General features: G+C 46.7%; 1 protein-coding gene and 1 non-coding gene across 5 annotated transcripts in view; one reads left to right on the plus strand and one right to left on the minus strand.

The window, feature by feature from the left end:
• Nucleotides 1-24,418, minus strand: part of MDN1 (midasin AAA ATPase 1) — a 176,220-nt gene that overhangs the window by 33,715 nt on the left and 118,087 nt on the right. For all 4 annotated transcript variants that reach the window (XM_066254274.1, XM_066254272.1, XM_066254273.1 and 1 more), the window contains 20 exons: nucleotides 22,602-22,763; nucleotides 22,112-22,379; nucleotides 21,150-21,385; nucleotides 20,921-21,016; nucleotides 20,173-20,267; nucleotides 19,735-19,856; nucleotides 18,618-18,764; nucleotides 17,669-17,778; nucleotides 16,581-16,654; nucleotides 15,902-16,100; nucleotides 14,291-14,450; nucleotides 12,725-12,871; nucleotides 12,090-12,216; nucleotides 10,676-10,781; nucleotides 9,983-10,098; nucleotides 8,236-8,721; nucleotides 7,725-7,951; nucleotides 7,022-7,177; nucleotides 6,679-6,848; nucleotides 5,762-5,923 (listed from right to left, as the gene is read on the minus strand). In XM_066254274.1, coding sequence (XP_066110371.1) covers nucleotides 5,762-5,923; nucleotides 6,679-6,848; nucleotides 7,022-7,177; nucleotides 7,725-7,951; nucleotides 8,236-8,721; nucleotides 9,983-10,098; nucleotides 10,676-10,781; nucleotides 12,090-12,216; nucleotides 12,725-12,871; nucleotides 14,291-14,450; nucleotides 15,902-16,100; nucleotides 16,581-16,654; nucleotides 17,669-17,778; nucleotides 18,618-18,764; nucleotides 19,735-19,856; nucleotides 20,173-20,267; nucleotides 20,921-21,016; nucleotides 21,150-21,385; nucleotides 22,112-22,379; nucleotides 22,602-22,763 — 3,366 coding nt within the window. The remainder of the gene's footprint in view (nucleotides 1-5,761; nucleotides 5,924-6,678; nucleotides 6,849-7,021; nucleotides 7,178-7,724; nucleotides 7,952-8,235; nucleotides 8,722-9,982; nucleotides 10,099-10,675; nucleotides 10,782-12,089; nucleotides 12,217-12,724; nucleotides 12,872-14,290; nucleotides 14,451-15,901; nucleotides 16,101-16,580; nucleotides 16,655-17,668; nucleotides 17,779-18,617; nucleotides 18,765-19,734; nucleotides 19,857-20,172; nucleotides 20,268-20,920; nucleotides 21,017-21,149; nucleotides 21,386-22,111; nucleotides 22,380-22,601; nucleotides 22,764-24,418) is intronic.
• TRNAT-AGU (transfer RNA threonine (anticodon AGU)) lies at nucleotides 16,744-16,819 on the plus strand. The gene has a single exon. It is a non-coding gene; the product is annotated as a tRNA-Thr (tRNA).

The following is a 24,418-nucleotide window of genomic DNA, read 5'->3' on the forward strand; positions in this document are numbered from 1 at the left end:
GGGAGGCAGTCAGACAGACTCCTGCATGTGCCTGACTGGGATCCACCTGGCATGCCTACTGGGGGGAATGCTCTGCCCATCTGGGATGTTGCTCTGTTGCAACCGGAGCCATTCTGGTGACTGGGGCAGAGGCCATGGGGCCATCCTTAGGGTCCAGGGTGGATTTGCTCCGGTGGAACCTTGGATGCGGGCGGAAGGAGAAGGGGAGGAATGGAGAGGTAGATGGGCGCTTCTCCTGTGTGCTCTGGCCGGGAATCGAACCCGGGAATCCTGCACACCAGGCCAATGACTCTGACGGGTCTACCATATCATGCTTTTTACTTAAAAAAAAAAAAAAATTGGCCTGGCCTGTGGTGGCGCAGTGGATAAAGCATCAACCTGGAAACGCTGAGGTTGCCGGTTCAAAACCCTGGGCTTGCCTGGTCAAGGCACATATGGGAGTTGATGCTTCCTGCTCCTCCCCCCTTCTCTCTCTCTCTCTCCCCTCTCTATAATGAATAAATAAAATCTAAAAAAAAAAAAAAAGTGAAAAAAAAAAAAAATTTACATTTCTTTTGAATGCTGATGAACAGGAGACACCAAATCTTTTTCGCCTGCAAACTACTACCTTCTTTATTAGATCTAGCTAATAACACTGTTTTGTCTTTTTTCCAAATAGCTCCAGATATATGGAAAAGATTTATATAGGCGGAAGGGGATCCTCAAACCCCTCAGCGAGATCTTCTGAGAATGGCTTTTAAGATACCTAGAGGCAGAAAAAGCCCAATAGAGATCAGGGGAACTACCAGCTTTTAGGATACACCCTTAAAGGCTCCAACACCCAAAAGGGTCTCATAGGATGCCATCTGGGTCCTGCTTCAATAGTGGAAAGGAAGGTCATTGAGCTAAAGCCTGCCAGGCTTACACGCCTCTGCTGTGAGGAAACAGGGACACTGGAAGGTGGGCTTCCCCCTCGCTCCTCTAAGGGAGGGTTCAGTCTCTTCCAGCCCTGCTCCAACCACCTATGACCTAACCTTGCCCAGAAAGCTGGGGTTTGCCACTGAAGGCTGAAGGTGCCCAGGGCCGTCGGCCCCATCTACGACACTGTGGACGAGCCTAGGGTATTTCTTCCAAGAAGCAGGTAAACTGATCTCATTTGCACAAGGGCCACTTAACTATGTTTTGCCTGAATAGTCAGGTTTTTTATTCTTCCCTCAAAGATCTCTGTTGTGGGTGTTGATAGTCCTATTTTCTGCTGCTTTGCTTAATATATAGTGTTTCCTTTATCCCTCCTACCTCAATGCCCCACTCATATTTCAGGCTGAGACCTACTCTTAATTTAGAGCTCTCTTTCCTCCTTATGCCAACTTGTATTATGAATTTACCTTTGCCACCCAGCTTAGTGTATCCCAAGGTTCTCTTTACCAGGCCACAGTCACAGAGCTCCAGGGAAAAGCAACCTGGTCTCAACTCTCCAGGCAGAGGAGAACAGAAGCTCCATATCCACGCATGCTGCAAATGGTTTTTTCCAGTCTGCCTGAATCATTACCAGCTAGAAGCAGCGGTCATTGGGACTTGGACATGAGCTGCAAAGTATAGAATGGTGACAACAATTCCAGTGCCATGCGGACTTTTCCTGTGGGAAACTTTCCTGGACTCCTGCTCCCTGTGGCGGCTCCTAACAGACTGAACTGTGGTTGGGTTGCATTTTTCAGGGATTTGGCATGGTGATGGGGCCAACTTGGACTTGGGGAACATGTTAAGGACACGACTCATTCATGGATTCTTGCTGTATTGGCCAAGAGTTTGCTTAAAGGCTGTTAATCACTGTAAAAAAAATAGAAGACTGGAGAAAGAAGACGGGGCACATATACACCATGGTATATTATTCAGCTAGGAGAAATGGTGACATCGGATCACTTATAGCGGAATGGTGGAGTCTTGGTAGCATTGTGTGGGGTGAAATGGGTGAATCAAAAAAAAAAACAGGAACTGCAGGATTCCATACATTGGTAGGACATAAAAGCGAGACTAAGAGGCATGAACAGGAGTGTGCTGGCTATGGGGGGTGGGGGGAGGGAAGGAGGGAGAGGGGAGGGGGAGGGGTACAGAGAGAAATGGATGGAGGGTGGCAGAGGACGATCTCTCTTCGGGTGATGGGTATGCAACAGAACTAAATAACAAGATAACCTGGAAATGTTTTCTTTGAATGTATGTACCCTGATTTATTGATGTCACCCCATTAAAATAAAAATTTATTTATAAAAAAAAAAACAAAAAAAAAAAACAAGAACTGCGGGATTCCATACATTGGTGGGACATAAAATTGAGACTAAGAGACATGAACAAGAGTGTGGTGGTTACGGGGGGCGGGAGGAGGGAAGGAGGGAGAGGGGAGGGGGTGGGGAGGGGCACAAAGAGGGCTAGATGGAGGGTGACGGAGGACAATCTGACTTTGGGTTAAATGTATGCAACAGAATTGAATGACAAGATGACTGGACATGTTTTCTTTGAATATATGTACTATATGTACCCTGATTTATTGATGTCACCTCATTAAAATAAAAATTTATTTATAAAAAAAATCCTATAAAAAAAATTGAAATTTTGTGCTATGTCCACATACACACACAAAAAATATTAATTTTTTTTCTTCTTTTTTTTTTTTTCTGAAGCTGGAAACGGGGAGACAGTCAGACAGACTCCCGCATGCGCCCCACCGGGATCCACCTGGCACGCCCACCAGGGGGCGATGCTCTGCCCACCAGGGGGCGATGCTCTGCCGCAACCAGAGCCACTCTAGCGCCTGGGGCAGAGGCCAAGGAGCCATCCCCAGTGCCTGGGCCATCCTTGCTCCAATGGAGCCTTGGCTGTGAGAGGGGAAGAGAGAGACAGAGAGGAAGGAGGGGGAGGTGGAGAAGCAAATGGGCGCTTCTCCTATGTGCCCTGGCCGGGAATCGAACCCGGGTCCCCCGCACGCCAGGCCAACACTCTACCGCTGAGTCAACCGGCCAGGGCCAAAAATATTAATTTTAATACATTAAAAAATATGCCTTCCCCTCAATTCTTCAAGTAAACCTGTCACTCTTGGGGAACAAGCCACATCTGGCCCAGTACCTGGCACAGCGTGTGTTAACAAAACCAGGTTTCATGTTGGAAAATAGCTGAGAAGCAAAATGGACTACACCTTAGTATGGGGGATAAAGTAAACAGAAAAAGAAGAAAATAGTGGCCTCAATCAGAAATGTTATCAGAGGAAATACAAGCTACCAAGATAACTGTCAATCTGAGGATAAAAATATACTAAAAATAGTTAAAATAAGCTGCCAACTAACAAGGAATTAAGATCTAAAACCAGCAAACACTGATTGTGACTTAGTTACAAAGAAACAGCTTCCTGTGGATTAAACCCTGCAGTTACAACAGATCTATCACCTTAGCACATGTCTGACGGACTTTCAAGTTTCCACAGCTCTCCTCAGAAAGAATATGTATACAATTTAGACACAAAAACATTAAAGGACAGGCAAACTCATTTTTAGGACATGCATTCTTAGAAAATCAATTGAAAATACACTTTTGTTAACTTACCTAATTTTCCCATTGAGCTACATTATTCTAAAAGAAGTATGTTTAGATGTAGGCAGAGTAAGACCACACAGGAAACTTTCAGATGTCCTTCTGCAGGGCACATCAGTAGAGGTGCTACAGTGGGACAGCCCCTGGGCTCCCAACACCTACATTGCTTGTATCAGGACCACTTCCACCTCACACCCTACCCAGAAACACACACAGTCAGGCCAAAATCAGTGTAGGACCTGTGGGGCCAGTGCAATGGTGCAAGTGGACTAACACAGCTAACCCAAATCATTGTGCTGCTGTCGTTTGCACGCAGTTTCCACCAAGTGATGGAATCTTAAGACTGGCTCAGTGCTCATCAGCTAGAGGTGGCAAATCTGAGATGCATTAGTTTATTACTCAAAAGACCTGTATAATTTTGTTAACCAGTGTCACCCCAATAAAATTCAATTTAAAAAAAGAGCAATGTCAGAGTTTACTGCCTGTGTTTTTTTCTAGGGGTTTTATGGTTTTGGGTCTCACATTTAAGTTTTTAATCCACCTAGAGTTCATCTTTATATATAATGTAATAAATTGGTCTAGTTTTTTTTTTTTTTAATTTTTTTTTGTATTTTTCTGAAGCTGGAAACGGGGAGAGACAGTCAGACAGACTCCCGCATGCGCCCGACCGGGATCCACCCGGCACGCCCACCAGGGGCAAAGCTCTGCCCACCAGGGGGCAATGCTCTGCCCCTCCAGGGCGTCGCTCTGCCGCGACCAGAGCCACTATAGCGCCTGGGGCAGAGGCCAAGGAGCCATCCCCAACGCCCGGGCCATCTTTGCTCCAATGGAGCCTTGGCTGCAGGAGGGGAAGAAAGAGACAGAAAGGAAGGAGGGGGGCGGGGTGGAGAAGCAAATGGGCGCTTCTCCTATGTGCACTGGCCAGGAATCGAACCCGGGTCCCCCGCACGCCAGGCCGACACTCTACCGCTGAGCCAACCGGCCAGGGCTAGTTTTATTTATTTATTTTTTTGCACGTATTTGTCCATATTCCCCAACACCATTTATTGGAGAGACTGTCTCTATATCCTCTAGAGACAAAGCATGGGCTTGCCTTCCATTCTCTGACCTTTCCCGGTATTGTCTATACTCAAAACTAACCACTTCTGACTGCTTACATGAAACTCCACCTACTTTTTGTGAATTCCTATTCCCTCAAGTGACTCCTATCTGTACTGTACTTAGAGTTTGAGAAAATCTTGCAACACTAAAGAAACTTAAAAACAAAACAAAAATATATATTCAATTGAGGTTGCTTATCATAAAAGTGCTAAGGAGTATAGGTAGATCTCATTTTACAAATGAGGAAACTGAGGCTCAGAGAGGTTAAGTGACTAACTCCAGAACTGGATACCTGGGCCTGACCTGTGGTGGCGCAGTGGATAAAGTGTCAACCTGGAAATGCTGAGGTTGCCGGTTCAAAACCCTGGGCTTGCCTGGTCAAGGCACATATGGGAGTTGATGCTTTCTGCTCCTCCCCCCTTCTCTCTCTCTCTTCTTCCCCCTCTATAATGAATAAATAAAATCTTAAAAAAAAAAAAAAAAAAAAAAAAGAACTGGATACCTCTATGACTAGATTACAACACTGAGCCGAGTCTGTTAGATTTGACTGTCTCCTACTGGGCACAGGCGAGGAAGGGAAAGAAGGAGGGAGGAAAGGAAAGAAGGAAGGAGGAAAGGAAGAAAGGAAGGAAGGAAGGAAGGGGGGATGAATGGAGGGAGGGATATGGATGAATGACTTATTAAAGAAAACTGCTCTGCCTAACATTAAGAGCCCCATTACCATTTCATCATAATTACATATAAATGATTTAAAGAAAACATAATAGCCTTAAGTATTCACCTATCCTAGAAGTTTAACTTGGAGTTAACTGGAGAAGACCTCAAATTGGGGTCAGGGCAGAAAGGTACAGGAAGAAAGCAGCAGCCTTTAGACGGCCTCTGGAGTCTGGGGAGCTCATCAGGAGGGGAATCTGTAGGTTCTAAAAGTTTAGTGAAATAGGCTTATTAAAAGGGTGCCAGACAAAGCCCTAAACAATTCACAGGGACAGCAAATCACCTCCCGCTATTTGTGAGGGTCCAAAATAAAAGCCCATCAAACAAAACACCCATGGGTACAGAATGTACCAGTGGCCCCGCGGTGCTGCACGTGAGCAGTCCTTACCTTCTGGGCAAGCTCTGTGAAGACCTGGGTGAGCACAGACAGCAGCTTTGCAGTGCCACGATGAGTTGCCAAAGACATGGTCAGGAAGAAGAGGACGAGGTCCGAGTACCTGGAGAGCATGGGCACCAGGCGCACCAGCAAGCAGCAGGACTGGCTGAAGAACTAGGGCAGAGCAGAGCAGAAGGCTTGCTCACACTGCTCAAGGGGTACTGGGGCTCCTTTGGGGTGATACAAATGTTCTGGAACTAGACAGCAACGATGACTGTACAACACTGAACTGAATGCACTACATGTCACTACGATACAGTCTATGTATTTTAAACACAGAGAGAGACACCCACGCATGTGACTGCTCACTGAGATGTCTTCCTTGTTCACACAAACCCTCACAAACTTACACTTTCAGTTAACAAGGCTTTTTTAAAAATAAAATGTTTATAAACAAATTCTACTGTGCATCAAAACTGGTACTGGAGACACTAATACAACATACAACATTCTACAAAATAAGTGGCCTCTCAGGACTTATAGATTCAACAACTTCCTCTGCTGGCTTATTATAAAAGAAATGGCATTTGCAAAGCATGATCATTAAGCCTCAGCTGATGGCAGCAACACCCACCATTAATATCAAATACCCAGGATAATGTGGTTAGGATATAAAAGACCACCAAAATGATGGATATTCTGGATTGCTAGCATTTGCATGCCTATGTATCTTACAACTGTAACCCTTAGCTAGCAAGCCCTAAGCTTTGCAAAGTCTGTCAACAGGGTTTACATGTATAAAGAAAGCAAATTCTTAGTGACTGTGCACAGGGGCCTGCTTTAGGACCACCTACATAAAGTGAGGTGAAACCCACTCTGCCTTTGCTCAGCCCCTCCCAACAGCAAGAAGCCAAAGAACAGTTGGTTACCGTGTGCTTTGCTGCTGTGCCATCCTCGCCATATGATTTCAACCTCTCCAACAGCTCAGAGACGGCAGAAATTATTTTCTGCACGTGCAAAGAGCTCACGTCGGCCCAGAAGTCTTCCTCTAAGAGTTTGGTTAGATGTCCTGATTGCAGTCTCTCAAAGCCGGCTGTTTCTTTCATTCAGACAAGAACAACATGATGAATAACAGAAACAAAAGCTTTTATCCCCATTCATTCAGTCATCATTTCTAACCTCTGTCCTTAAATATCTGGTCACAAAATCAAATCATCAAATTAAAAAATTAAAGCAAGCAGGAAACTAATTTTTGCCTGATTTCAGACATACCCTCCTCTTCGTGTGGCCTTGTCTGGTCAGTGTTCCCATCCGTCTTCTTACTGCTCCTTTCTGCTAAACTCTGTATGGCATAAAGGATGGACCGGATGGCAGTTTCCATTTGATCTGCAAAATCCTCCACAAACCCTTCATCCAACATCTGGTTTCCTATCAAGTGACATGGTACAAACAAAAAACCTGAGGTTTGCTTCAGTTGAAACCACTGGCAACCCTCACTTGCTATTTTAACAAATGGCCGCCTGTAAACACCTACTATGGGTTAGTCACTGTGCCTAACTGTGCTGGATACAAAGATGAATGAGACACTGTCTTGGCCTAAATAAACCCGCAAGTTTACGGTCTTGCATTAAAACCGTTCTGCTATAAGAATGTCAAAAATATGAAAATGACAGTTTAACTAAATCCAAATGTCAGCCTCAGCTTTCCAGTCTAAGGGGGAACTGTCTGTAACAGCTGAGGGAGCCCATGGTGTCTCCACACACATCTGCTACAAAGAAAGTGGCATGATGGCACTTGAACAAATGTAGCCAAAACAGTTAAGAGCTGTGGGTTCCCACTATACCTGTCCGCCTCAGAACTCTGGACAGCTACGTCTAGAATGAAACATGATGTGTCCTTAGGAAATCTAGACTTCATCTACAGGACATCATTCCTATGCTGGGTTTTCACTCCGTTACTGAATCACAGCCCTTACCTCCTTGGCTGCCTGAAGTGAGCAGACGTGTTTTCCAGGTAGTAAAGTCATCTGTGGCTTTACTGATTTCTCCTCTGATATATTCCAGGCTCTTAACTAATGCCATTTGTTGGTTTGTGTGCTCAACCTCCACCTCTGGAATAATGAACAAGGACTCTAGGCCTTGCAAATGAGCTGACACCTGGGACAAGCAACTCAGCCCAGAAGAGCAAACTTCAAAATCTTTCCTGAAAACAACAGAAACGCCACAATGTTGAAAGGAAGGGGCTAACACGCACATGCGCACACATATACATAGAGCTCCCTCCAACCACGAAAACAGAAACAGGGCAAAACTCGTTATGTCTGAAGATTTCCAGCTGGACATATACCACAAAGCACTATGCCTGTCCACTGGAAAACGGAGGAATGACGCATAAGCTCTTTCATAATTTTACCCCATCACTAAACTCTGAACAGGTAGGTACCCAAGCACACAGAGGAAGAGTAGAGGCATAGTAGGCACACTCACCAAGAATGAAAGAGAGTCTCACAAGACTGCTGCCTAATTCTGTCAACGTCAGCTTTCACTGTTTTAATGGTTTTCAGCATCTCTGTTAATCTCGAGGTTGACTGCTGCCATAGCTGGTCCTGTTTCCGCATGAGGCAACCAGAGGGCAGCTGATTTCCAGGTACCGGGGATGGGTAGCTCAGATCTGATAGGATATGGTCCAGCACTGCTCTAGAAGGCTGTCCTGTGTTGAGCCCTGGTGTTTCTGGGTAGAGGGCAGACGGCTGACCCTGTGCCTGGGCATCACCTTGGCTCGACAGTGACCCTGCCCGGGGGCAGCACTGGAGGAGCCAGGAGAGCTGCTCGAGCAGGACCTGAGTCTGCAGGGCCAGGTGCTGCAGCCTCTCCGTCCACTGCTGCACACCGTCCTGAGGGGGGAAGGCCACAGGGTAGAGCAGGGGTCCCATCAGCTTGCTGTGGATCTCCTGCACACAGCTGAGGAGGTTCCTGTGCAGAGAAAGCCAGGGGAAGACACATGGCACCCGAAACTGTGTCCCCACGTTGCTTTAACAGTAAATACGTTCATTTCTGATCCAAGTACAGGCTTTTTCACATAATCAAAGAGATGATCCCTCCAATAGGTAAGAAGTGTATTAAAATGTCTTCTAAAGCACTTAAACACATCAGTCTTTAAAAACTATCAAACCTCATTGCTATCCCCTGCCCCAATAGCCCTCTCACTCACATCAATGCAGTGACTTCAATATATATATTTTAAGCCAGTAAATGTAATATACTTTGCTAGGTAAACCCTTATGAGTAGAGCAGAAAATAGTGGAAACTGAAGTCATTAGTCTGGAAACACTACCTCTCAACATTCAACAAATGATGACAGGCTTCCCAACTGTTCTCATCTTTTATTATAAATACCTATTTCCGTGGAGGAGTGCCCAGGTATGGCTGAGCAAACTGATACTTTGTGGTCCAAAATGCCTAAAAAACTTGTGCAGACCCAAATTTGATCCATGCCCAGAGACCGGAACACCCCAACACCGTATCACACCCCTGTCTCTCAGGCTGCGTGGACTGTCGACCACACGCCCACGCCCCAGCCCCCGGTGTTATTCATGGCACCCCAGTGAGTGCCATGGCAGCACTCACTCTTTTTTTTTTTTTTTTTTTTTTTGTATTTTTCTGAAGCTGGAAACAGGGAGGCAGTCAGACAGACTCCTGCATGCGCCCGACCAGGATCCACCCGCATGCCCACCAGGGGGCGATGCTCTGCCCATCCGGGGCGTCGCTCTGTCGCGACCAGAGCCACTCTAGCGCCTGGGGCAGAGGCCAAGGAGCCATCCCCAGCGCCCGGGCCATCTTTTGCTCCAATGGAGCCTTGGCTGCGGGAGGGGAAGAGAGACACAGAGAGGAAGGAGAGGGGGAGAGGTGGAGAAGCAGATGGGCGCCTCTCCTGTGTGCCCTGGCCGGGAATCGAACCCGGGACTCCCGCATGCCAGGCCGACGCTCCACCACTGAGCCAACCGGCCAGGGCCACTCACTCTGTCTTGAACTCACCTCCCAGGCCCCTTTCTCCTAAGAGGTGTGGCCAGACACAGGGGGCAGAGGCATGTCACCAAAAGTCATGAGAAACCCCACCTGTCTTTTGGGGCCTCCGATTTTATTTCACAACCAAGAACAGCACATGCAGCAGCTCTGGGGTGACCCAGCTAATTCTTCTTCATTCAGACCACCAACCCAACTAGTCCGCTGGTACCTGAGGAGGATCCACTGCTCAGTCAGCGTGGTCAGGGAGCGCCGCTGCCGGATAAGGATCTTCATCAAGTGTGCCGAGAACCCCTTACACCGCTCGATGGTGCCCACGCCCATCTCCTGGCAGGGGGAGAAGGAAAGTGTGCCGAAGGTATTGCTGGCAAACACCCCCCACACAGACGCCACCAGAAAGCTACATCGTCCAATACTGTCCCCCCAGGGGAGAGTGCTGGATAAGCTCTGCATATACTGCACTCTGGAGGAGGGTGCCATGTTGATCTTTTGAGCACTGCTTCTCATATTACACTCCCACAGATCACTGATATTCCATGAAAAGAAGCTAGTTTTAACACCAAAATGGGGTGTTAGTAGTCTTTCTCAATTCAAAAAGGGAAAAAAATCTGAAGATGGCATTCTCAATTTGAAGTTTACCTTTCCTAATTAGTCTTATGCATTTGACCTTACTAGCAAATGTAACAGAATTTATTATAAAATGCTCTCTGATTAAGCACAAAATTAAATTGATTTGAATTGTAAGTTTAATGATGGTCTGTAAAAGGCTCAGTCACTCCCAGTATTGGGCTGTTATTACTTGATGAGGACCAAGAATGCTGTGCGGGGAGGGACAGAGCTGGAGCCCCCTGCCCCCGGCCCCTGTAACCCCGAGGTTCTCTCTCTCTCTCTCTGTCTCTCTCACCTTGGCAGGAGCTGTGAGGGCAGCGCCAAGTCTGGAGTGCCGTGCAAGAGAGCGATAAAAGTACTTCTGGCACCCGTCCCATGAAGATGCGATTTCTGCAAGCAGCCTGAAATAAAACATGATTTACTTAATTAAAACCACTATCTTCCACCCAAGAGCCTAAAGATTCAGAGAGTGGTATATCTGGCCACAACCAAAAACTAGGAGCTTGAAGAGATTTATTTCTGTGAGGCACACATCAGTCCTTATGCAGAGGATGTACTGTATACTTAGCTCTGACAGCAGAACAGGGAAATGAATTATGGTGACCACATGGTTTCCTTAACGAAAACTTTCTATCTTGGCAGTGGCAGCGAGGGGTCATAAATTCTGACGTGTACAAGGGCCAAGCAGATAAATGACTAAGGATAGCCAAGCACAAAACCACACATGGCAGTGACAGCTGACCTCGACGTGGGAGAATGGGGACTGTTCTGGACTGCAGTGACCTAGACAGCATGTGTCCTGTCAAAAGGAGGGCACTGTGGTCAACTTTTGGCCACATGGGAAAGCAAGCTCTCCTGGCCAAATTTCCTGAAACTGAAAATCCAGAATGTTTATGTAAAATCTGTCCTTTTTACAATGCTGTGTTGGATTTGAATTTAAAGAACCGAGAAGCTGCAGTAACAGAAGCAGCTGTCTCAAACCTTCTATGATTTCAAATTCAAGAACATATTTCAACTTACAAGAGATTATACATGTGAAAGAGCTAAAGCTGGACTATTCTCTCCCAGATTTTCACCTGTACATTCAAATGGAGTAAGAAGACCTCAGGAAACTCAAAGGACAAAAAAAAGGGGGGGGGGAGGGGACGGCAAATATGAGGAGGAAAGAGAGGAAAAGGACAGAAAAGCCTGACCAGGCAGGCGGTGGCGCAGTGGATAGAGCGTCAGACTGGGATGCAGAGAACCCAGGTTTGAAACCCCGAGGTCACTGGCTTGAGTGCGGGATCACAGGCATGACCCCATGGTCGCTGGCTTGAAGTCCAAAGGTTGCTGGCTTGAGCACAGGCTCATCTGGTTTGAGCAAGGCTCACCAGCTTGAGCCCAAGGTTGCTGGCTTGAGCAAAGGGTCACTCAGTCTGCTGGAGCCCCCTCCTCCGCCCCCTGTCAAGGGACATATGAGAAAGCAGTCAATGAACAACTTAGGTGCTACAACGAAGAACTGATGCTTCTCATCTCTCCCTTTCTGTCTGTCTGTCCTTATCTGTCTCAAATAATAATAAAAAAAAGAGAAGAAAATAAATCTTGTGAAATGCTCACAAGCTAGATCCTGAGCCAAGCACTTTTCTAAATGTTACCCTTAGAGCAACGCTAGGAGAGAGGTATTGCGTGGAGGCTTACATTACCGCTCCATTTATAATTAACACACAAACCTAGAATCAGCCTCCTGAGAGCTGCTGACTATAGACAGTGCACTACGGAGATCCAATGGGCGAAGATGAAGCATCTCTTGAGGGTTTTTTGAACGAGCCCAGGCAAGACCTTTGCGATATGACAAACCTAAGAGAATAAACAGCATGTGTTTAAGTAAAGAAGAAGCTTGGAGAGAAAGGCTATGCCACACACTGCCCTGCCTCCCACGGCCACTGCTACTCAAAGTCAAGTCCTCAGAAGAGCCACACCGAGCAGGGGTCAGAAAACAGACGCTCAGGCCCTTCCTCACACCTACCACAGAACCCACTCCCACACTTTAACAGGCCCTCTGAGCGATGCGGACGGCACCAAAGTTTGAGAAGCTCCGCTCTCTAAGCCAGGCTGGAGGGGTGGGTGCTGCTCAACATATGGTGACAAAAATAATAAACATGACTTCTGAGAAACCTCATTACAAAACTGGTAAAATATCTGGAAATCACAGGACCTCATGTGTTGACTAGAACCCTTAGAATGGCACTAGAAAACCTCACCTGCCACCTTCTATTTCCCACTATCTAAACTGTTTCTAGAAAGATCCACCAAATCACCCATATTGTTTTTCTCCCAAAAGCTGGGTTTCAAGGGAGAACCTAACCGGTTCTTGCAAGGTGCTTAAACAGGTCTGCCAACGCTCGCTGCTTCTGCATGAGAATGTGCTTGGCTTCGGACCGCTGCTTCTCCTTCTCTGCTGAGGGCTCCACCTTCAAGCTCTGCAGCTCACTCACACAGGAAACGACGTCACCTGAAGGGAAAACAGGGAAAATATGGAAATCCCTAAGGTTGATTCATGTGTTAAAATTACCCAAGACGAAGGACATTTTAGAAAATGAGGCCCAGGTATCACTTATTTTTATATCCTGAATAAGAAAAAGAAAAACACACAAGATTTCATGTCCTTTGACAACGAACAACTCAAATGAAAGTAGTTAGGCCCTGGCCGGTTGGCTCAGTGGTAGAGCGTCGGCCTGGCGTGTGGGGGACCCAGGTTCGATTCCCGGCCAGGGCACACAGGAGAAGTGCCCATTTGCTTCTCCACCCCCTTCCCTCCTTCCTCTCTGTCTCTCTCTTCCCCTCCCACAGCCAAGGCTCCATTGGAGCAAAGATGGCCCGGGCACTGGGGATGGTTTCTTGGCCTCTGCCCCAGGCGCTAGAGTGGCTGTGGTCACGGCAGAGCGACGCCCCGGAGGGGCAGAGCATCGCCCCCTGGTGGGCGTGCCGGGTGGATCCCGGTCGGGCGCATGCGGGAGTCTGTCTGACTGTCTCTCCCCGTTTCCAGCTTCAGAAAAATACAAAAAAAAATAATAATAATAAAATTAAAAAAAAAAGGGTACTGTTAAGGGCAGCCTTAGCAGACTAGTACAAGCAGTCTAGTCTTCCAGATGAGAGCAAGATGCATCCTAGTGGCATCGCAGGGGAACCAGGGGCGACAATGCCCAGCACCACGCAGAGCGGGTGCCCCTTCCAGAACATGCACCTGGGGCCTGTATTCCTTCCCCAGGCTCAGGCAGAAGGTCACCTTGAGCAATGGCTATTAGGCTATTATTCTACAAGTTATCAAAATAAAGAGCTCCCTGAGACTGGACCAGCCTCACTGACACCATACACACTGCGGGAAGGGGTGTTCCAGGAGTCCACACTATCTATTAAGCTTTGGGTGCCCCACCCCACCCCAGCCATTGCTGTGATACTACAGAGCAGATCCGGGCTCTCCTCTCCCTGGAGCAAAAGCGGTCAGGGAGATGAAACTGCTACACCTCTGCAGTGAGGAAAGCAAGAGGACTGAGGCTCACTCTTTTCCCTTTAACTCCAGAGACAACATTTTGAGAGTAGAGGACAGCTTTGGGACTCGAGGATATGTTTCTGTGCCCCTTTACCCACGCCCCTGACCAGCAGGGACTGATAGAGACAAGGCTGCTGTAGGAAATGCAGAACATAGCACGAGTTTACATGAGAGGAGGACATGGAAAAAATTAAGATGAAAGTTTGTGTAATTTCAGGGGGTTCCTATGTCTGGGGTCTGCTGTTTTTTAGCCCACTTGTTCATTCAATTAATTGCTCAATGCTCTCCAAGACGTCACAGAAGGACATAGATGACAAATCCCCAGCCCTCCTGGGCCACTGGGGAAACCGGGAGAGCACCCCCCTGCCTGCTGGCACCCACCGGTGAACTGATCGAGGCTGTCCACGAGGTGAGGGAGGCGGCTTTCCCGCATGAGCCTCAGGCACAGCTTCCTCATCCGCTTCATGAGCTTCGGCAAGCGGGAGAGGAGCTCGCCCTCCAGGGGGAGAGGAGCGCCCTGACACGGTTCCGGAACTGCGGCCTATGGAAAGGAACACAGTGAGTCCTCCTGCCAAGGACAACAGGAACAGCCCTGACCTGCCGGGACTGAAGGTAAGTGCTGCACCCTTCCACATACGCCTAAATTCTCTTCTCGCTAGCTCTCAAGTCTCCCAGGAAAAAATGCAGCAGCACCAAAATCAAACCAGGCATATGCTGTGGCTATTTAGAAAACTGTAATGCTATTCCATGAGATCACAATGGTAGAGGCCCCGCCCCACCTCTGGCCATGCCTCTGAGGCAGCCACAGGAGAGCCCAGTCCTGGTCTCTGCGCAGTAGAACGAGCGCGGTCCGTGCCGTGCTGCACAGGGGGCCGAGCGGATCTGCCCGGGACCCCACTACTGCAGTCTCTCCCCACCCCTCACCTTCAGTTAAGCTCTTATCCATATTTTTTCCCCCAAAGAATCTCTGAAATTCTTGTGCTGTCATCAATAGCAAGTCAAGGGTTGTGATTAGCATGACAGAAATAGTGAGCTGATAAATAAAAAAAAGTAAACTTGGCAGCCATCGTATCTGCACAGCCGTATCATTGCTATATGCCCAATTCCTACAATGCTTTCTGTACTAAAATATTAAAACTAGCTTGAGGAGCTCCACTGCTAACTATGAAACCAGGGTGGGAAGTACAGTAAGAAGGCCAAAGGGATTGCTCTCCTGAGGTGTGCCCCCTGAAATCCCTGGTCTCCCTATACCCAAGAATACAAAGCTGGAACACGCATCCTGTAACAGATCTAGTCACTCAAAATCCCCAGGACTATTAAATTTTCAAGAATTTTACACACCAGCTCTTAACTATTGGTGCTTGAAACTGGCCGTGATGAGCGTATTTATACCATGGTCATCAGCAACCACTCTAAACTAGCATAACACTGCACATTCACTCCCTGTGAAGCTTCACTGTTACTGCCCAAAGGCAGTTTCTATGGCATATTCCTACACTGATGCTTCACATTTCTCATCACAGGTAAATAAAATATTCACAGGTAAGCACAACACTTACTTCCCATACACCAGTGGTCAGCAAACTCAGTCAACAGAGCCAAATATCAGCAGTACAATTGAAATTTCTTTTGAGAGCCAAAGTTTTTAAATTTAAACTATATAGGTAGGTACATTGTTATTAACTTAATTAAGATACTCCTAAGCTGGCCTTTGAGCCACACTCAAGGGGCCACAAAGAGCCGCATGTGGCTCGCAAGCCACGGTCTGCCGACCACTATCATAGGCTAACATTAAAATTTTAGCACCAGGATCCAGGTTTTATGTCTTATTCTGCAGTAAGGTCAGGCAGACATCCAAATGCTGTATATGTCCAAAAAGCAAGATTTTAAAGGCATTTCCTTGACTAGTTCTGAGATCACTCCTTATACAGAAAGCATAGACCCCATCTGACTGACCCAAGAATAAGCAAACACTACCCCACAAGCTAATACCTGTGCAGCTGCTGGCCAAGCTAACAGGGTCTCCCTCAGAGCCTTGTTCAAATTCTGTATGGGGGACACCTCGCTCGTGGCTGCTTCTGTCGGCTGCGGCAAAAAGTCGGGCTGTTCCTCCTTGTCACTCTCCACCAGGGATGATCGGCAGGGTTCACTCAGAACAGCTTCAAATTTCTTCATGAATTTAAAAAGGGTCCTGGCCCCAGGTAATAACAGAAGTGGGAAAAAAATGAAAGTGAGGAAAAGTAAAAATAACATCATAATGTGCACACACACAATTTATACCTTTATATAAAATGAGTTCCTTAGATACTTATTATCACCTTACATTCTTAAAAGACCAGTATGACAGGAATTGTCATCGCCCTTTTCCAGGAGAAAAACTAACCGAGAACGGTGGGCTCCCTGCACTCCAGGTGAAAGAGCTGGTGGGTGGCCGAGACCCCATCCCTCCCACAGCCAGTCTGCTCCGCCTCCAGGCACCCCAATCCAGCCTGCAGACAGACTGGCTGGGTGGCAGGGGACGGTGTTAAAAAGCCACACCAAAACAATCCTGGTTTTACAATGAGCTCAAGGCAGATCCATGTCAGGAGGCCACTGTCACAATGCAGTCTTGCTGCCTACCATTCAAAACTTTGGAGCTTTGGTCACCCCCCAGTTTTAAAAGATGAATTACCTGTGTGTCTTTTCCACAGATTGTTTTATGGACCAGAAGCTGACATCATTCCACTTGGATATCTTAACAAATTCCTGTAAGATACATGAAATTCAAGGAATGGCTTTATAATCCTGGTGTCACTGTTTCTTTGTAGATCATCTGTTTGTCAAAAACCAGAGCCGCCCTGGCCGGTTGGCTCAGTGGTAGAGCATCGGCCTAGTGTGCGGAGGACCCGGGTTCGATTCCCGGCCAGGGCACACAGGAGAAGCGCCCATTTGCTTCTCCACCCCTCCGCCGCGCCTTCCTCTCTGTCTCTCTCTTCCCCTCCCACAGCCAAGGCTCCACTGGAGCAAAGATAGCCCGGGCGCTGGGGATGGCTCTGTGGCCTCTGCCTCAGGCGCTAGAGTGGCTCTGGTCGCAACATGGCGACGCCCAGGATGGGCAGAGCATCGCCCTCTGGTGGGCAGAGAGTCGCCCCTGGTGGGCGTGCCGGGTGGATCCCGGTCGGGCGCATGCGGGAGTCTGTCTGACTGTCTCTCCCTGTTTCCAGCTTCAGAAAGAAAAAAAAAAAACCAGAGCCCACTCCATCCCAAACACAAGACTGTGTGTCTGTGAACAAGTAAAACAAGTCTAAAAAAGGAAGTGATGTTTGTCTCAAAGGAATGAAAAAAGATTGCTGCTACAATCAACAGGTCACCTGATATGTATATTTTGCTTCATACCAGGGCTGGTTCCACCACCACTGAAAGTATCAATGAGAGGGTCGGCCTCCCTGTGACACCTCTACAGCAAACGATGGCTGTTCCTCTGAGGGGAAGAGCAGCCTGGACAGGACCAGGGAGCAGGCACCAGCAGACACTGGGGCAAGCCTCCTGAGGAGCCTCTGAAGGGGCCACTGCACTAACTCCTCACATGCTGAGCCAAGTCGCCAATGGAGCCAGGGCCACGGAGTGTGACCCCTGCCACCCTACTCGGCAGCTGAGACGCTCGCCTCCGCTCCCCAGAGCCCCTGCCTCATTGTTAAACAGATAAAGGAACAGAACTAAATGAAAAGAATGTGCTCATCTTGTTCTCCCAAGAGTGATCATGACAGCTGTTCATCTTACTTTAAGTTCTTTTTCTAGGGGGGAACGAAGTTCCACAATTTTGGCCTGGACATGGTCAAAGAATTGCTTGTAATACTGGTACAAATTCCACAGAACACTGCAAAGTGAATCTGAAAGAAACGAAAAGGAAACAAAAACACCACACTTGCTACAGGTGCTACTGGCTCCAGCTGTGGGCTTCACATTTCAGAGATGCTCCTTCCTCCCCACACCTTAGCCATGAGATGACGGCACATTCCCCAGGCGCATCAGGGAAGCTGTCGAACTTAGCACTTCTCAGAGGTACAGCTGCCATCACTACCCTACACTCTCATTTCAGCTGGTAGTGAACTTTTTGGTTGCATTTTTGTTCTTAAAGATGAAGGTGGCATCCTCAGACATTCTGTTAAACTCAATTTCAAACCCTGTTTCCAAATCTTATTGTAAAGTCAGCAGAAACTGAGCCTGCTGTAAAAGGTGGCATATTTAGAGGCTCACCTTGACTGCTTATTCACAAACTATACTCATTTCATAGTGAGTGTTATCCAAGCTGCTGTGGTCAGGAGCAGTAATTGACAGTTGGAGTTCTGTGAGCAGTGTGGGCTCACAGATCAAAGGACCTAATATGGGCCTGGATTAACAGAACTTAGAAGGATATACACAGTGTCTAGACACGCTGCCTCAGCACGCCATCGCACCTGAGACCTGCCCGTGGCAGTGCCCCTGCTGCCAGAGTTCAGCATTCAGAGCATCAGTGGTAACCAGTCTGTACTTCACTTTGAATGTTTATCGCTACATATAAAGTGAATCCCATCCAAGTAAAAGACGACTAAAAGTGTCTTGTTTAAAACCTGGTGTGCATGCAACAAGATACCTCTCGTGTGGAGAATTCAGTCTAAGCCATCTTAATAGTACAGTACAAAAGTAAAGAAAAAAATATGTTAAGTAAAATATATATGTATCTCTTTACCTTTTCCTTCAACTTGTGGCATCAACAAGACATGACAATGGAAAACCAGTAACATCTGAAGTCGCACATGGAATTCTCCCAGTGAGGATCCTTCAATAAATGCTTGTAACGTGCCAACCAACAACATCAGGGTCATCTGTTTATCATCTTCAATAGATTCAAAGAGGAAAACACAGATGTGTCTGCAACCTTCACTCCCTGTTCATAGCATGCATACAATCCACTAAGGGATACCCTGAGGGACAGCAGTCAAGAAGCGGTCACAATAAAGCAAAGCTCTGAAGCCAGGATCACGGCTAAATTCTAAGCTGATTTAGAAACAACAGTTGTGGTCTTGGCTGGTTGGCTCAGGGATAGAGTGTCGGCCTAGTGTGTGGAAGTCCTGTGTTTGATTTTCAGTCAGGGCATACAGGAGAAGCGCCTGTTTCAGCTCCAGTTTCTCTCCCCCTCCCCCATCACTTCTCTTTCTCTCTCTCTCCCTCCTGCAGCCATGAATCGATTAGAGCAAGCTAGCCCCATGCGCTGAGATGGCTCCAAGGCCTCACCTCAGGTGTTAAAATAGCTCGGTTGCCAAGCAATGGAGCAGGAACCCCAGATGGGCAGAGTACCGTGAGGTAGGGGGCGTGCCGGGTGAATCCCAGTCGGGGCATATGTGGGAGCCTGTCTGTCTGCCTCCACACCTCTCACTTAATAAAAAAACAAAAACAAAAACAAAAAACATAACAGTTGCACTCAGGGTGTATGTTAAGTACACTCAGCCAATTATGAAACTGAATTATGAGGTGCTTAATTGTAAGTATGAAATGGAACACTTTTAACTGAAGCATGTTAACTGCTACCTACCAAGAAGGTAATGTTCACTTTGACTTATCTCATGGGGAGAGTAAAGAAACCTTATTTTATGACTACCTCTCTCTCTCTACTTGAGACAAGTCCCTTCAACCTCTCTGACTTCTGTTATTAAGAGAACTGCATGGCTTTCTTGGCTGACCTCTCAGGAATACATGAGTCAGATGACGCCCCCTCTGGGACAGCAGTGGCGGGAGGGGCACATGCTGCAGCACTCCCAGGTCAGCTGGGAACCGCTGCACAGCAGGGATTTACCGACGGGCGTTACCTTCCTGCTCTTCTGTTTGTTCCTGCATGTGCTTCTCGAGCATCTGATAGATGGAAAACCAGTGCTTAGTGGACTTCTCAGTGTGGCGCTTCATGGTATTATCCAGACTCACAGACCAGCAGCTAAAACGTGACAGAGGAGGCCAAGGAAACAGTTAAGGAAATCCATCTGAAATCTCTGTCTGAAATCACAGAAGCTACATGGAGATGGGAAGCTTCCCAGCTTGTTGCCTCAGGATGGTGCTGTTATCTGGTCTCTGCTAAGGTCATCTGAATGTCCAGCTTGTACCTCTGTAATTAGTGACTGAAAAGCACATTCTCTAACTGTTCTCTAGCTGTACTGGATAAACAATGAAGAAACAGAAGAAACTATCAGAAGACTCATGTCCCTGCAACATAAGGTCAGGAGAAGGAGGGGAGTGACAAACGCATCACTTACTTCAGTTCCAGCTTACGCCAACGAATGATCATCTCACTGACCAAATCCAGGTGTTTCCGTAGAGACAGAGCTCGACATGCATTCTCCTCCCAGTCCTGAAGATAAAGAAACAAAGATAAAACTTACTATGGCCATTATTCAATCCCTTAACCCCTTCTTTCCTCAAGAATATCCTAGACTTGTGTGATGACCACTGGCCCTTAAACAATTTGGATGCTGATTTACCAAGAGCATTAATGAATTTACATCCTATGTATCCATCCAGCTTCCAGTTCTTTCTGGTCACTTGACAGAGCACCAGCAGAGCCAAGTTTAGAGACAGGCAAAGAGTACAGGATTTGGTGACCTGGGCCTGAATGCCTGTCGTTACTCACAGGGGCCCTCCACAGCTCAGGGCCCGGATCTGATAATCAGGGAAGCACCAGCCACTGCAGAGACTGTGAGAGGACTGAGGGGGACAGTGCCTGCAGACACTCAGCCAGTCTGAAGGCCCACCTCAAAGCCCGGGCCAGGCCCCCAGCACCCATGGACTGCATCCCATTGGTGAGAACAGGTGAGGCGGGTAGGTTTCTCATATGCCCCACTGAGGTAATGGCTTCTCTTGCAATGATCTGACCCAATGCCAGAAAAAACAAAGGTTTATCCTTCTCCAACCCAGACATAAGTTTTTGTTCCTCTAACAATCAAGGTGCCACAAGATAACCTTTTTTCAACTGACTATGAACTAAAATGAGGGGAATCATCGTACCTGTGCTTTTGCCAAAAGGATCTCCAGACCATTCAGGAACTTCGAGATGGGGCTGGAAAGTGGGAAAGTACGAATTCTGTCCATCACAACCAGAAGCTGCAGGGAGGAAAGAAAAAGGGTGTCTCTATGTTAATGTCAATCATCCAAAGCCACACAGGGCAGTGAAGGAAGGCCTTCCTAGAGGGTTGCCCCAGGGATGGCAAGAGGCCACATCCTCAGCCTGCCCTACCTGCACAAGTGCCGGATGCTCTGGCCAATCTTGCAGCAGCTGATTGACAGCCTCTGTGAAATCCTGAAGCACAGGTTGACAATGCTGTGCTTCTGGGACGTTGGGATGATGGTAGAAGTCATAGGGCCCATCAGGCTTCACTACCAGGTCTGAGGTCGCCTCCCCAAACAGAGTGTTATGAGAGAGGGTGCAGGCCAAAAGCTGGCTCCCCAAGAGTTGGTCATTCAGCTCAACTCCTGTGAAGTTAACATCATAGTCAAGTCAGCGGACTCATACTTTTACCTATCAGTAAGTTCAAAGGATGTTAGAAATATGCTCAAAAATAATGAACTATTAGAACTAACGAAGCCAATTATTTCAATGCTATCTGCCCCAAAGCAAAAGAAGCCTAGAGGACTGGGACCCTAATACTGCAGCAGTCACAAAAACCTGCAGTTTCTAGGTCACTCAGATATGGCTTTGCTGCAATCAAAAGGGGACAGAGTCGGGTCTGATGGATTCAAATTCCCAATCCATGTAGCTGTTCTTGGTAGGAAGAACTGAAATTTAAAGCCTTCTTCCTACTTGCATGGAACAACTCAGGAGGTCATGGAGAAAACTCCATCAAACCACATTCTGAGGTTAATTTCCGAGCTCCCAGGTTGTGCCCAGGAACACATGATTTCCCTGAAAAGTACTGCAGCTCTTACAGGCAAACTGGAAATAATGCTGAAGAACAAGACTATTTAAACTAGGTCCACACCCTCATTTTCTTACTCCCTTCACCCCAAAGTATCCAAATGATAAAAAGGCATCTTTATTGCAGAATTTTAAGAGTTTGAATCAGCTTAAGTTCTTTAAACTAAGAAAATTCCATCAATAAAAAAATCTCTAAGAAAAACAAGGAGGTAATGGTTTTCATAATTCCAGAAGTAGCAATGTCATCTAGTTATTTTGAGTGTAACAAAAGTAAACTGCCGTACCCATCAGGGGGTAGAAGTGTGTCACAAGAGATGCCCCCGTCTGGTAGCAGGACAGAAACAGGCTGAGGAAATGCTTTGCCTCGTGCGGTGGCGGAGTCTGTTGGTACCAGAGGGACCGAGCAAAGTAGAGGCACAGCTGCTGATGGATCTGCACCACAGCCTGCATGGAGCTTGGGGCCAGGAGGGCGGGGTCTGCAGCTGCCTGTGATTCTTGCCCATCGGAAATTCCCTTCTCCAGGGCTGGTTCTACCAAAATATCTGCAAAGTCCTGTAAATAACATTAGAGCAACTGAACTTCTAAAAATCCAAATCCAGTTCTGGTCAGGCAAAAGAAGGGGGAAAGACAGAGTGGACAATCAAGAAAACAGGGTAGCGATTTTGTACATTAAGATACAGTAGTAAGATTATAACACCGTTGGAGGGACATGTGTGCGTGTGCATCACACGCATGTATGGTATCAAGGGAATTCACTGCAAAATAAACCCTGACCTTCTTGTGCTGTGGAAACTGCTTTCTGAACTCCCGCTCTTCCTCCTCCTCCTCGCTCAGGGCTGTCCTGGAGTTCCTGCTCCTGCGTCTGTACAGGCTGCTCTCCTGCTCAGCCTTCTCTTGGGCCATGTGTTCCTGTTCATCCCATTCATTGATGATTTCCTGAAAAGCCACACATCACAAGGAAGCTTATTTGCTTTTGTAGTCACTTACAATGAAAAAGCACAAGACTTACCATCTCTTAATTTCTCGTGAGAACAAAAATGCCACAATTCAAAAACAAGTAAATGCCAACACCTAAGAAACTAACCTCCATGTAATAGAGAACAAAAGAGCTTTCCTTTCAAATGGAATCTGCAGCAACTCAAGCTTCTTAAACCCCCCTGGCTGTATAGCATTACAGTAAAGCTATGGGAACCCGTCAGGAGTTAATGGTGCTCTGCACTCAGGCTCAGGGTGGGCAGTGTGGGGTGTGATTCAGGCTGAACCCGGCTGGCACCCCAAGGAGCTGGCCTATGGGTTCAGGGAGACTGGGAGGCACCAATCAGACAAAACTGGGCTATGCCTTACCAGATACTTCTTCAATCTCCTACTATCCCTAAGATTTTAAATCCTTCAATTGGCAAAAAGTGTAAATTAAAGAAACCACAGAGAACTGATGAGGACTGAGGAAATGTGAATCCACCATGCAGTAAGATAATTTGTATTAAAAGCCTAATCATAAGTTAATCTTTGTCCCAGAAATCCTGCTTTCTAGAATTTGTACCCAAAGACTTGGTTATAAGACTATTTTTATGGTAGTGGTATTGGGTTTTTCTCCCCCAAAATAGAAAGAGTGCAGACATAAATCTTCGATGATAGGAAATTATTTAAATAACTTGTATCATAAGGTACAATAGAAAATGACCATACAATAGAAAACTAGGCAGCTGCTAAATACAAAGCAAGTAAAAAGTACCATAATTACGGGGAGAGTAATTACCAAATGCTGTTAGGTTTTTTTTTAAAGCAAGTAATAAAACAGAATGGACTTTATTATTGGTTTACAGAACTCAAGTGACTTTAATAAGAACCAACTTAGGGACCACGGAGGGAACAGAACTGTTCTCAACCAGAGCAGCTATTTTATCAGTTACTCACTGGGTCACCATGTTAAGATTTTCATTTTTATAAGGGTTCTAGTACTTAAAAATATATATATAAACCAAAAGGATAAATGACTTAAAATAAATATAGAATGTCAACGCATACATTTATAGGTATATATAAAATAAGCAAGCCAAAAATGGGATATACCAGTATGTTAAGAGTTTGGTAAATTCTAATTTTTGTTTATATTCTTTATTTTTTTCTTTTCCTTTTAGGTGAGAGGAGGGGAGATAGTGAGGCAGACTCCTATAATCACCCCAACCAGGATCCACCTGGCAACCCTGTCTTGGGCCAATGCTCGAGTACTGAGCTATTTTTACTGCCTGAGGCTGACGCACTTGGACTAACTGAGCTATCCTCAGTGCTTTGATGCTTGAACCAATCAAGCCACTGGCTGCAGGGAGGGAAGGAAGAGAGAAGGAAAAGAAAAGAGGGAGAGAGGCAGATGGGCACTTCTGTGTGTGACCTGACGGGAATCGAACCCAGGACGCCCATATGCCCAGCTGATGCTCTATTCACTGAGCCACCAGCCAGGTCCTAATATAATATATATGTTCTTTTAATTGTCTAAAATGAGAACAAGTTACGTCTGTTGGTAAGGTGAAAAAAAACAGAAGCTATTTTCTTCATATTAATACAAGTTCATAGAATTATATGGCAAAAATCAA

This window comes from Saccopteryx bilineata, chromosome 1 (genome assembly GCF_036850765.1).
Source record: "Saccopteryx bilineata isolate mSacBil1 chromosome 1, mSacBil1_pri_phased_curated, whole genome shotgun sequence".
Classification (NCBI taxonomy): Eukaryota; Metazoa; Chordata; class Mammalia; order Chiroptera; family Emballonuridae; genus Saccopteryx; species Saccopteryx bilineata.